Raw genomic sequence first — 13,922 nt, 5'->3', positions numbered from 1 at the left:
GCCACCATAACGAACTGGCTCCAGTTACGATTTGAAAACCCACCTAATGCTTCAGGAGTTAATTTGTTTTTTGTTTTTCTTCATTGTTTTCTTAGATGCTGTTAATTTGTATTATAATCCGGTTAATCACCGCTGTTTCCCTAGGTCCCTATCGATTTTAAGATGAACCCATCTCACCCCCACACATAAGCGGCCGCTGGGCTCTACCTGGCTAATGGCTAGCTATGACCGTCCTAGCCGCGTTAACAATAGTATAACCCCCCCTCCACACTACCCAAGGAGGAGATAGAATCCCTCGATGAGCACAACTAACCTTAAGATAATCCTAGTGTTACTCACTAGGGCACCCTTAAGTCGTCCCCTCCAGGGTCCCCTAATAAGCCTGCGCCATAGTAGTCTACCACTCACAACAAGACACGAACAAGAATGCCTAATCTAGCAGGTTATTGTGCCCCTCAGGAACTCACACATAGGCACAAGTTTGACCATGCATTCATAATGCTCTTTAGCGGAACAATCCAATTACTACCCCCCGCCCTCCCCAGACCAACGTATACTAATGTAAGGATGTAGTATAGATTGCTGGAGGGGGCTTGTCTTCCAATAGGGCACTACTCCCCTCATGAACACCGCAAATGTGCTTTACTCCAGCCCTGGAAGACCCCTTATTTTCATAATGTTTTCGTTATCACTTGTGCATACAAAAAAAAAAATCCTCATTCTGCATGCCTATTGCTTGTGATATATACCAATTGTGACCTGTTACATACTTATGACCTGTTACCAAATGTAAATTGTATTTTTGGCATATTTGCAGAATGAGAAAAATAAAAAAAGATTTGCAAATAAATAATTAACATGTTCAGTTAACAGTAGATTTGTGTAGAAATAGTTTATTTTTTCAAAATGGTAAATGTACAGAATATCGGTAAGTTATCGGCTATCAGCCTGAAAGTTCACAGATTATCGGTACCGGCTCTAAAAAATCAATGTCGGTCGATCCCTACAGGCAACAAATGGGGAAAGGGCATTTAAGTAGCATTAGTAAATGTTCAGACAGGTAAACTGCACATGGGACATTAAATTGCTTTAATTTCTTACCTCTTTCAAATAGAATTTTACTGCAAACAGAACATAATTTGCTATTTTCTGCTATCTGGAATTTCACCAGTAGGTGTCAGTCTTCTGAGACAAAATGTTCAAGCAAAACTACTTAGGAGTGCCGCATTACTTTATTGGTTTTCTGTGCCATGCTAAATTACTTTTTGTTAAGTAACAAGAATGGTGAAATATATTTTTTAACGACCCTTATCAAAGGTGTAAGGTATAAATTATGTAAAAGGAACACAATATGGAAGAAGAAAAAAAAAAAAAAACATTTTTGAAGCAGACTGTGTATTCATTTTGATTTCGGGCCCTTTTTATAAAACAAACAAGCAACAACAAAAAAAATCTAAACATGGCAAGCAAACATACCTTTATTCGATCCGATTGCTCTGAAATAATCAATCTTGATGACTTTTAACCAATTCAGTGCGCCTCCCAGAGAAACATTTAGCCCAGTAACAGCTCACCTTGTCATTCATTTAGGATATGGTTAATAAGCTGGAGGAACATCCCACTGCCCCATTGCCCCCACCCATGGGTGGCAAGTAGGAGCTCTAACATATAACTGGGGGTATACTAAAATGGTCCCCAACCCCCATGTCCCCACCCTTGCCTCCCTAAATATAGTAAAATCTTACTTGTATTCAAGACTGCAGTTGCTGCCTCTGCCCCTGGCCTGCCTGCTTGTCTGACACCATCAGAAGTGTTGATCAAAAGCAATTACAATGTTTTCACATAGGAAAGCACTGGATTGGCTAAGACTGTCAAGGAGGCAGATCAGGGGCAGAGCCATCACAAGCCAAACACAGTCCTGGCCAATCAGCATCTCCTCATAGAGATGAATTGAATCAATGAATCTCTATGAGGAAAGTTCAGTGTCTGCATGCAGAGGGTGGAGACACTGAATGGCAGCCACACTGTGTAGCACTGCCCCAGGAAGCACCTCTAGCAGCCATCTGAGGAGTGGCCAGTGAAGGTATCCCTAGGCTTTAATGTAAACACTGCATTTTCTCTAAAAAAGACCGTGTTTACAGCAAAAAAGCCTGAAGGGAATGATTCTATTCACCAGAACAAATACAATACAATGTAGTGGTTCTGGTGACCATAGTGTCCCTTTAAGTTTCTGCCTTTCCCCCCTAAATCTAATTTAAAAAAATGGAAACAATGGTTTTACTCACCTTTTTTTTCCAACACCGAGATACCAGTCCCTGTAGCAACTTCATAGGCCTCCTGCAATGTCTTGCCGACTCTTCTTCTCTCTTCTTCTACCTATTGCTCCACGTAGAGGATCAAATGGAGATTAGCTACGAGAACTGAGTTTGACTCGGTTCTCACAATGGAAGGGCCCCTAGTGGTTGGCATTAAGACTGCCACTAGGGGCGTGTTAACCCTGCAGTTTAAACATTGCCTTATCTACTAAACGGCATTGTTTGATATTGTAATTTTAAACTAAAGCACAGCTGCGGTGGTCCTTAGTGGTCATTTAAGTACAGTGCATTTAGAAAGTATTCAGACCCCTTCATTTTTACAGTTTTTATGTTATTTTATTTTTTATTTATTTTACAGTTGTTTACATTTTTTTTCCCCACATCATTCTATACATATTAACCTTATAATGGCAAAGCAAAAAAATGATCTTTTAAATCTTTGCAAATATATTATACAGTAAAAAACTGAAATATCACATAGTGTATTCATAAGTATTCACACCCTAAACTCAGTATGTAGTCGAAGCACCTTTGGCAGGGATTACTGGCTCAAGTCTTTTTTGGGCACGATGCAACAAACTTTGTACTCCTAGATATTGGTTGTTTCTGCAATTCATTTCTGCCGATCCTCTCATGCTCTGTCAGGTTTGATGGGGACCTTCCATGGGCAGCCATTTTCAGATCTCTGCAGAGATGTTTCATTGAGTTCTCAATAACATTCACAGAGTTGTCCCTAAGCTACTCTTGCAACGTCTTGGCTTCATGCTTATGGGTTATTCTCCTGTTTAAGACGAACCTTCAGCCCAGTCTAAGGTCCTGAGAGCTCTGTACCAGGTTTCCCTTAAGGATATCTTTTTATTTTGCTACGTTCAGCTTTCCTTCAACTCTGATCCATCTCCTACCCCCTGCTGCTGAAAAACCACCCCCAAAGGATGATGCTACCACCACCATTCTTCACCGTTTGGATGGTATTGTGTCGTGGATGACCTAATGTTTTGAAATAAACCCAAGCAGTTCAATCTTTGCTTAATCAGACCAGCAAATCTTGCTCTTATGTCAATTTCATGTTTCAGTAACGATGGGGTTCCATCTGAACATTCTGACATTAAGGCCAGATCGCTGTAGTGTTGCAAGGATAGATGTCATTTCACAAGTTTCTATCATCTACACAAACGATCTCTGGAGCTCACCCAGAGTGATTATCGAGTTGTTGGTCTTACTGAGACCCTTCTCCCTCAATTGCTCAGTTTGCCAGACAGCCAGCTCTAAGAAGAGTACTGGTTGTTTCATACTTCTTCCATTTAAGAAATATGGAGGACACTTGCTTTTTTTTTTTTCTTCTGAAATACATTTACAGATGTGAGACCGTATATAGGCAGCTGTGTGCCTTTCCTAATCGTGCCCAATGAATGTAATTTGCCACAGCTGGACTCCAATCAAAGTGTAGAAACATCTCAAAGATGGTTTAGAGAAATGGCATGAATCTGAGCTATACTGTATGTGTCATAAAAGGGTGTGAATACTTAAGTCATTGTGATATTTCAGTTTTTCTTTTTAATAAATTAATTCAGGAAGAAGGTCCATAAGATAATCTAGTTAACAATTGCTCATCCCAATAAAGATAAAACATACAATAAAAATACAGAGCACACTGCAAGAATGTTGAGAACAATGTATTGTAAAAAATATGAGATCTTCTTAATTGTATCTCTCTATATATATAAAGCTTTATTTATTTATTTCCCTCTATATTGTATAATGGTTTGAAATTATATCATTTATATATATATAATCCATTTTTCCCCCTTCTATATTGTATAATGGAACTCATTTATATACCCCGCTTTAGTTTGTTTCTCAAATTTTATAATTTTTGATTCCCATATTCTGGTAAATCTGAGAAGTATTTTGACATATCTAAAAATTTCGGTTTATGAGTATTGACTAAAACGTGGAAATTGTGATGAAATTAAATTTAGATTTCAAATACGTAAGACAGAAAACCTTGGCTTGCGTTAATAAGAGGAGTTAAGAAATTTGTTAGATTTCCACTTCAACTTAGTTTTCTATTTTATAAATAATCCTAATCCCATTAATATTCAATTTTGGTGCTTTCCATTCCTTCCTAACCAAACAGTCTTTCTGTGTTGCTTGCTATAGCAACTAATTACCCCGATGTGTGAGGATTGAGAATTACTCTGGCTTGCCAGCAATCCTGTTATTTTTGAGTTAGTAAAATTTACGGTTACCGGGACAATGAGGCATGAATGAATAAAACGTGTGGTTCCCAAGCACTTTGTCACCAGCCGTAAATGATGCTTTATATCTCTGATAAATGTATCTCTGGGTGGAGAGAAGGTCACTTGTACAGGTCATCCCTTACTTGTATCTTGGCCGTGTTCCTTGTTTGTTATGGAGTGACTCCAAACCTTTTAATATGGCGTCTTTCAAGAAGAAGGGAAAATCACATATTCTTGTTATCAAACATTGGTGTTAGAACATGTCAGCACATCTTAAAGGGAATAGTCATATTTTTGTTTCTGGATTTGTTGTGGTCACAAATCTTGCTCTGTAAAGTAATGTCCTCAGATTCTCTGTAGTGTTTTTGAGGACATTCATTCCACCAACTTACAAAATAGAAAATAGATTTCAGTGCAAACAGAGGTGTCAGAGATTTTGACATTCATGTGTTGAAACGTTGCCATTTTTTGAATAAAGTTGAGATCCAACTGAGTGTCTGGGAACATTACATTATTGGACTATTAAGAGTTTCCTAATCTTAATCTACAGCTCCGGAGGTAAGTCGGTGGAGTGTTGAGGAATCTCCAGGAAAGCAGTGTATGACAAACAGACCTTGTGAAGAACTACATTGTGATAAGTTGTGGTTTAGTTGAGACTTATCAAAACTTACATAGCCTCCTAACATCAGTGGCAACCCAGTGGGCAGGGTGAAAGGGGGCAGGCTGGTGATGCAAATTACTTCACTGGTGCAGCCAAAAATGACCAAACCCACCCAGAATAGGGCCATAACCACCCAAAGAACTGACACGCCAGGCTGCCTGCCAATCATACAGGCCAGCACACTGAAAGCAGACAATGCAGTGAGATTTGTTTTAGTGCTCTCCATGGAATCCTATTGCCTTTGGTGTAGCACGAGTGTGTTTAATGATATGTTTACATTATACTTTTTTGGGACAGTTCCCTTGTGTCCCCAAAAGTGGGACACCAAGGAACAAACCCAGGACAGTGGGACAGGACCCTAAAACCTAAACAAGGGCAATGCAAACTTCGACACTCCAGATGTTGTGGACTACATAACCCCATGATGCTTTGACAGCATTATGGCTGTAAGAACATTATGAGAGATGTAGTCCTCAACATCTCGAATACCAAAGGATGCCTACATCTAAACTGTCTGACCTAAATCAGGATGATTGAGAGACCTGAAACATATCAAAACTGATTTCCAATTTTACACTATAATCATTAAAATTTTAAGAGCTCATTTGTTCTCTCTATCTGTGCAGTTCTTTGTACATATATAGATCAATGTTTTTACACAGAAGCACCAGTCGAAAGTTATTGTGGGCAGACACTCATTGCAGCTACTGATGGTATAAACCTAAACATAGTAGAGTTGGTAACAAACATTCTTATACTGATAAAACCTGGGCAGATAAAAAAGTAATTTATGTAGAGCTGCAAAAAAGGTTTAAGTTGCTTTATGTATAGCATTGTAGTAATACATTTGGGCTCAGGGCTGCCATATGGTACACTCACAAACATGTGCACACACACACTCTCACACCCAGACAGATACACACTGCCAGAGAAATACACAACAACTCCCAGACACACACGCATACCTAACTCCCAGACACACACGCATACCTAACTCCCAGACACACACGCATACCCAACTCCCGGACACACACGCATACCTAAGTCCCAGACACACACGCATACCCAACTCCCAGACACACACGCATATCCAACTCCCGGACACACACGCATATCCAACTCCCGGACACACACACATATCCAACTCCCGGACACACACGTGCATACACAACTCCCAGACACATACCCAACTCCCAGACACACGCGCATACCCAACTCCCAGACACACACGCATATCCAACTCCCGGACACACACACACATACCCAACTCCCAGACACACACGCATACCCAACTCCCAGACACACACACATATCCAACTCCTGGACACACACGCGCATACACAACTCCCAGACACACACGGGCATACCCAACTCCCTGACATACACACATATCCAACTCCCTGACACACACATATCCAACTCCCAGACACACACATATCCAACTCCCAGACACACACATATCCAACTCCTAGACACACGTGCATACCCAACTCCCAGGCAAACGCATACACAACTCACAGACATACACAACTACTAGACACACACACACTCATACACAACTCCCAGAGTTGCATGGCAAAATGTATGCTTTTCCCATTTTTAGTCACCCTGGGAAGCAAAGCGGGAGCAGGTACACAGCTCTCCTTGAACATTGGGGGATATGGTATGACATCACATTTAGTATGATGTGAATAAATATTGGAGCTGTCAGTAGAGTGACCTGCTCAGTTGGAGAGCTGCAGTTGCTACCTTATTAAATGAGATTTAAAAAAATAATACAAAAATGTCTGTTCATCCAACAGTGAATGGCGATGTGTTTGCAATCAATTTTAAACATTTAGGTTGAAGTAACAGAATGCTACAGAGTGGAAATAATCATGTGGCAAAAGAGGAATTTGTCGGAAATGTGAAATTAAATGTACATTTTATTAACACTGTCTGACTTACTGACCTAGTTCTTTATGGTGTCTCCTTTTTAGGCTGGCAGTGATGGTGAGAGTGTTGGCAACTGTCCGTTCTCCCAGCGTTTATTTATGATCCTTTGGTTGAAAGGGGTAATATTTAACGTGACCACCGTGGACCTGAAGAGGTAATTACCTAAAACAGTGCATTTCAAAGTAGAATTGATTTTGGTTGTTGCTTTGAGCATTTTAGTGACAAAGGAAAATAGTTAAGAGTGTCGAATAATTACGAGTGCATTGTAGAGGAAAGAAGGTATTTACGGGGGTCATAGGGTAGTAGCGTGTTTCTAAAGAGGACACATTCCACGGTGCGTGCAGGCGATAGGGGAAAGAAAAGGTGAGTGATACACTAGTGCAGGAGTAGGCAACCTTTGGTATGTTAAGGGAGACTATATGTCCCATAAGGCTCCTACAGCCTGAAATTTGGCAAAAAAACATCGGGAATGTAATCCAGAATATCTGGACTGCACAAAGTTGCCTACACCTGCACTATAAACCCTGGATCTTTATGGCTGCAGTGAGAGATGGGTGAGCAGTTCATTTCTCAGAATTTTTTAAAAAATATTTTATTGCATAAGGACATGTTAGCACTTAACACGAACCTGTAATGGCATGTTTACAAGTCTCACACACTGCTCAACATGCAAACATTGTGACGGTAAACAGACGAAAACTGTATGTTACATTGTAGTCGGGGAGAGAGCGCAGGTAAACTTTTCGTTTGGGCTGTTTATTGATTGACGCTAAGTAATACTAAGTAATATAGCCATTGCTCGTGTCCAATGGGATTTTGAGCAGAGGGCTAATATCTGTGTTCTAGTGGTTGTTAAGATGTTTTTATAGATTTCTATAGATTTTTATTTTGTAAAGTTGACAATCTAAATACGTGTTATATTTTAAATTCTCTAATATTTTTTGTTTAGAAATTTATATTTTGTCTATTTACATTTATGAGTGTGAAACACACTAGTATGCAGCTGCTTGTTTTATGTTTTTAGGTAAAATTATTGGGCAGTAATTGACACTGTTGTACGCAGCTTGGAGACCTATTTTTATTTAAATGAGTATGATTTACAACAGTGGGCAGTAGGCAAAGCAAACCAAACTCCTAGTTATTCAAATTAGTTAAATCTCTTTTTAATTTAATTGTAAGATTCAACGTTGACTTATTATAAGGTCGTACCACAGCTTCATAATACACATCAGTAAAATATTTTTTTTATTTTAGGTGCTATTTTTCTTTCATTTCAGAAGATAGGATAATTATTTGGCTGTACAGCTATTTCACACCGAAGGAACAGTATAGCATTAGAAATAGAAAACTATATATTTTTTAAAAATTCTTTATTTAAGAGAGTCAGTCAAATAAAAATACAATGTACAACTGCAATAGAATAAGCATGTGTTTAACATAGGATACATAATATGCTTAACCCCTTAAGGACCAAACTTCTGGAATAAAAGGGAATCATGACATGTCACACATGTCATGTGTCCTTAAGGGGTTAAAGGACCACTCTAGTGCCAGGAAAGCATACTCGTTTTCCTGGCACTAGAGTGCCCTGAGGGTGCCCCCACCCTCAGGGACCCCCTCCCGCCCGGCTCTGGAAAGGGGAAAAGGGTTAAAACTTACCTTTTTCCAGCGCTGGGCGGGGAGCTCTCCTCCTCCTCTCCGCCTCCGTTCCTCCCCGTCGGCTGAATGCGCACGCGCGGCAAGAGCTGCGCGCGCATTCAGCCGGTCGCATAGGAAAGCATTCATAATGCTTTCCTATGGACGCTTGCGTGCTCTCACTGTGATTTTCACAGTGAGAATCACGCAAGCGCCTCTAGCGGCTGTCAGTGAGACAGCCACTAGAGGAAAAAGGGGAAGGCTTAACTAATTGATAAACATAGCAGTTTCTCTGAAACTGCTATGTTTATAAAAAAATTAGTTAACCCTAGCTGGACCTGGCACCCATACCACTTCATTAAGCTGAAGTGGTCTGGGTGCCTAGAGTGGTCCTTTAATAAATAATAATTAGAATCTCTTCTCCTTACTGTGTCTCTTATTGAGATATTATGTTTCGGTTGTATTAAGATCATAATTCTGCTCTCATAATTTTAACAAGTAAAGAATTTTAAAAACTGTCTCAGTCCTTAGCCTTAGGTGAGTGAGCCCCCTCCGTGACAATGAGAGGCTTAAAAACCCTCTTTTCACTTACCTTAATTCGATCGACCTCCTCCTCCAGCGGCGTCATGCCAATGGAGGACTTAGTGCATTTGTGCTCCAAGCACCGAAAAAGAATTAGACCTCTCCCATAATAAAGCATTGAATGAATGCTTTCCTTGGAGATTTTGAAAGACAAAGCATTACCTTTTGTGTCACTATACCCAACTCCCTCTAGAATGTAAGCTCATTGAGCAGGGCCCTCAACCCCTCTGTTCCTGTGCGTCCAACTTGTCTGGTTATAATTACGTGTCTGTTAGTCCACACAATGTACAGCGCTATGGAATTTGCTGGCGCTATATAAATAATATTATAATAATAATGAAGACGTCCAACATCGTTTCACAGAGTGAAACTCCAGGAAGTGCCTCTAAAGGATCCCTTTAATTAATAAGAAAAGAGAAAAGGACAGTGGCACAAGTACAATTCTTTGATAATACCAAAAATGTTTTATGGATAAAGTATACCGATCGGAAAGAATAATTAAAACCCATATATTTGTTTCCACAGTAACTAACACCCTTGTGCCATCTCTGCAGGAAACCGGCAGACTTGCAGAACCTGGCTCCGGGAACAAATCCTCCTTTTATGACGTTTGATGGCGAAGTAAAAATAGATGTTAATAAAATAGAAGAATTCTTGGAGGAAAAACTTACAGTGCCAAGGTATGTTTTTTAACAGAGATCCAGAGCAGCGTCTGGGGCTGAGTGTAGGGGGAAGAAAGCCAGCTTGCAAGCCTTTGATGGCCCATGCGACATTAACCTTCGTACCGTCTTTTGCATCCCGTTTAGTTTATTGTTTCAGAGGTTTTTTGTTTTTTTTTCCCCCAACATTCTTTTTTTATTCAGCAAAATATATGACTAAAGTCCTAAGTAATGACAGCACCTGTGCACAAACAGCAAGGAAAACACAGTTCTGGTCAAATAAATCATTATTGGAAGGGCACAACTGGTCCAATGTGAGTTGTAAGAAGGGATAAACATGGAAGGGACATGGGATATTATAATATAAATAATAGAACTGTGGGTGATTTAACTCTGCAAAGTGCGGGTAAACATCTCTATACCTTAAGGCTTAGAGTGCAAACTGTAAAAATATACAGCTAATACATAAGCTGTATGGGAGGTTTGCAATAAAATATAATGTAGTGCTGTATAAATAAGTTTAATTTGGAATTTTGTGAGTATGTATAAATGCTACATGTTAAAGGGACATTTTAAGCACTATAACCACTTCAGCAGTATCCACTGGCTGATGATCACTGCCAATGAGTAATCTCCAAAGTAGATAGGCATTGGAATGCTAATGCATACATTTGAACTTTAGCAGAGCTTTGCAGAACAGGACTGTGTGGCAGCCGAATTGAGCAAGGTAAGTGTCAAACCATTCATAAGTGGATTGATTGACAGCTTACCCTTGAACAATGTCAAGAGACTTGAGGCACCATTGCCACTAGAGTGCGCAGGAGTGGTTATGGTACTTAAAATATCCATTCAAGGAACAATCAAGATCACATGAGCTTGATTAGTGTGAGCAGGTTCTGAAGATGGTTTCGGCAATCATGTGGACATAATTTAGAGTAAATTATGTGTATGTAACTACCAGTATATGGTGGTGAAAATGCGTATCCTTGGGTTTATAACTAAATATATCATCTATTCCATTGTGCTACCCCTCTAGCGATCTAAGGGCTATTTTTAAGAAGGGAGGGACTACCCATTATTTAAACTGCTAGATTTATAAGCAGTATATGTTACTATCTGTCCCCTCTACCTTCCTCTCTATGACTGCTCTATATTTTATAATCTATTCATAGATATGTCATTGAGCACTCTAAGCATCATCATATCTATGCTCCATACTTTCTAATTTCTCTCCAACTATATGGTCTCGCTTAGTTTGTATATATACCTTATATTTTTTTTGGAGGCAATTGTTCTGTGTATATACCTCTTATTAACATATAAATATATATATATATTTTTTTTGAGGGGGCAAAGTGCTTCTGCACTACTAGAGGTAGTATTTAAGTGGTAGCCCTATTTATTTCTTGCCGTCCCTTATTTTGGTTGGTATACCAGATTTACTAGGATAGCACTGCAGAAGCCCATATAGCCAGCCTAAATAAAGCTCAGGGGGGATATCTGCTGCTAAGAATATGCTGGTGATACCTTTATACCACTCAGGGATTATGGAACATTTTTTTTTTATCTACTTGACTTTTTAAACTCACACTTTATTGGGACATCTCAATCCTTGAATTCATTGTATATAGTATATTTTTATTAGGCTGCTGTACATTTCCAGGTAACACAACTAGCCACATTTGTCTTTTGGCATTGTGACTAGCATTTTATGTTATTCTCCCCCTTTTTTTCGTTAAATATATAATCTAACACTAAAAACAGGGAGCAGTGAAAATAACCTAACCTGACCAGAAAGCCTCCAAAATACATGGGTAGTGAGTAGAAGTAAATCACTGTGTGCACAAAGTCAACTTCAGAGCAAAGCAAACAAACATCTTCCGATAACGATGGGCGAGGCGATTGCTGCACTTATTATTATTTATATAGCACCATCAGATTCCGTATCGCTGTATTATCTTATTATTAATAATAAGCGTATTATCGGAGACATAAAGGCCAGGCCCCACGTGTTCGTAGAAATTAAGAATTATCATTACTAGGTGTGTTGTTCTTTCCTGCAGACACTCCATAATGGCAGTCTCCTGATCCAGCAAATTAAAGGTTTAGCATGCAGATCGACAGAGTCATTCTCAGCCAGAATGTATGAGCAGACTGAACTCTAGTTACATTCATCTGGGTCTCTGTGGCGTATAGCAAAGTGGGGAGCCTAAGTGGTAGGCCTTAATCTCTGGCAGATATTGATGGCCCACGGATTCTAAATGGTTCTCACTCCAGTAATCTTGGGCTCATTCAAGAGCAGAGCTTCTTAACAACTCAAAGCTATAGTGTGTTTATCTCTTAGACGGCCATCATCCCAAGGTGGCAATGTGGCACGAAGAATGTTCTTAATCTTCCAACCTTAAGCATATCATATTTGTTCTTTTTATCGTATTCTCAATTTTTTTTTGCAACTGTCAAGAATTCATCATGCTCAAAATATTCCCAATAAATATGCTTGCTGAGGGGATTTGCACACGTTTTAAATTAATGCAAGCTTTTAAACTTTACTGGTAATAAGAAATGAAAAGTATCAGATCCTGAATGACAGAAACAAAAGCTTGTCGGAAACAGAGAGACAGTTATTCAGAGAGAAATGCAGTGAACAGGGACAAAACAGTTTGTTATTCTATAACTATGTACCGTTGCTACAGCTCCACCTACTGTCTGACAAATATACTTCTTGTATACAATAACTATGATGTATGATATAAGATGTTTAAATGCTGACTACCTCGTTTTTTTTTATTGTCCTGCTGTAAGGTGCTTCTGTATGGAGGCCATCTTAACACTCTTACAGAAACTAGAATTTCACTAAAATAAAAACCTTTCTAAATATTTTATTGATGGCATCCACACAAGGGATTAAATGAAAGAGAACCCAAGGCATGAGAAGTCAGAAATCCAGTCTATTGACTATTTTAGTTAGTTCCAAGAGTACCTATATACCAAGCTATTTCATTCTACGTCAAGACCAGCAATTGACTAGATCTAGCCTCCAAGCTAGGTATAACTTGGAGGAAAGACGAGACACGGGGGATATGATAGAAACATTTAAATACATGAAGAGAATCAACACAGTAAAGGCGGAGACTATATTTAAAAAAAGAAAAACTACCACAACAAGAGGACATAGTCTTAAATTAGAGGGACAAAGGTTTACAAATAATATCAGGAAGAATTACTTTACTGAGAGTGTAGTGGATGCATGGAATAGCCTTCCAGCTGAAGTGGTAGAGGTTAACACAGTAAAGGAGTTTAAGCATGCGTGGGATAGGCATAAGGCTATCCTAACTATAAGATAAAGCCAGGGACTAATGAAAGTATTTAGAAAATTGGGCAGACTAGATGGGCGGAATGGTTCTTATCTGCCGTCACATTCTATGTTTCTAATGTTACAACACAGTCTTTAAAATACTTGTCCTCCCCATTGAAATGTTTGTTTTGTATAAAACACAGATACATTAGGATCCAGCCATTGGCGGATCCAGGGGGGGGGCAACGGGGCAATTGCCCCCCCCGAGATTCCCCCCGGCCGGCTAGTGCAGGGCTGGCATTGCCCAAGTGCCAGCCCTGCAATGTGCCTGCGGACCGGGAAGAGAGATCAGTGATCTCCCTCCCCGGTCCGCAAGCACTGTGCTGGCAGCCGGCAGGAGAGTGAGAGAGGACCCGGCAGGAGCTCAGCCTGCAGCTCCTCCGGGTCCTCCTCTCACTAGCATGGAGCGTTGCCGCGGTAACCACGGCAACGCTCCAAATCTCGCGAGAGTGAACTCTAGCCCTGGAGCGCGGGCTAGAGTTCACTCTCCCCACCTGACCACCAGGGAATCACACTGGGACCACCAGGGACGGAGAAATG

At 39.9% G+C, this 13,922-nt stretch overlaps 1 protein-coding gene across 1 annotated transcript in view; it reads left to right on the top strand.

The window, feature by feature from the left end:
* Positions 1–13,922, top strand: part of CLIC6 (chloride intracellular channel 6) — a 71,289-nt gene that overhangs the window by 47,975 nt on the left and 9,392 nt on the right. Inside the window, exons 2-3 of the mRNA XM_063447461.1 lie at positions 7,196–7,305; positions 9,923–10,048. Of these exons, the coding sequence (XP_063303531.1) occupies positions 7,196–7,305; positions 9,923–10,048 (236 nt within the window). The remainder of the gene's footprint in view (positions 1–7,195; positions 7,306–9,922; positions 10,049–13,922) is intronic.

This window comes from Pelobates fuscus, chromosome 1, assembly GCF_036172605.1.
Source record: "Pelobates fuscus isolate aPelFus1 chromosome 1, aPelFus1.pri, whole genome shotgun sequence".
Lineage (NCBI taxonomy): Eukaryota > Metazoa > Chordata > Amphibia > Anura > Pelobatidae > Pelobates > Pelobates fuscus.
The sequence above is the reverse complement of the archived record's forward strand: the minus strand, read 5'-3'. Positions and strand labels throughout refer to the sequence as shown.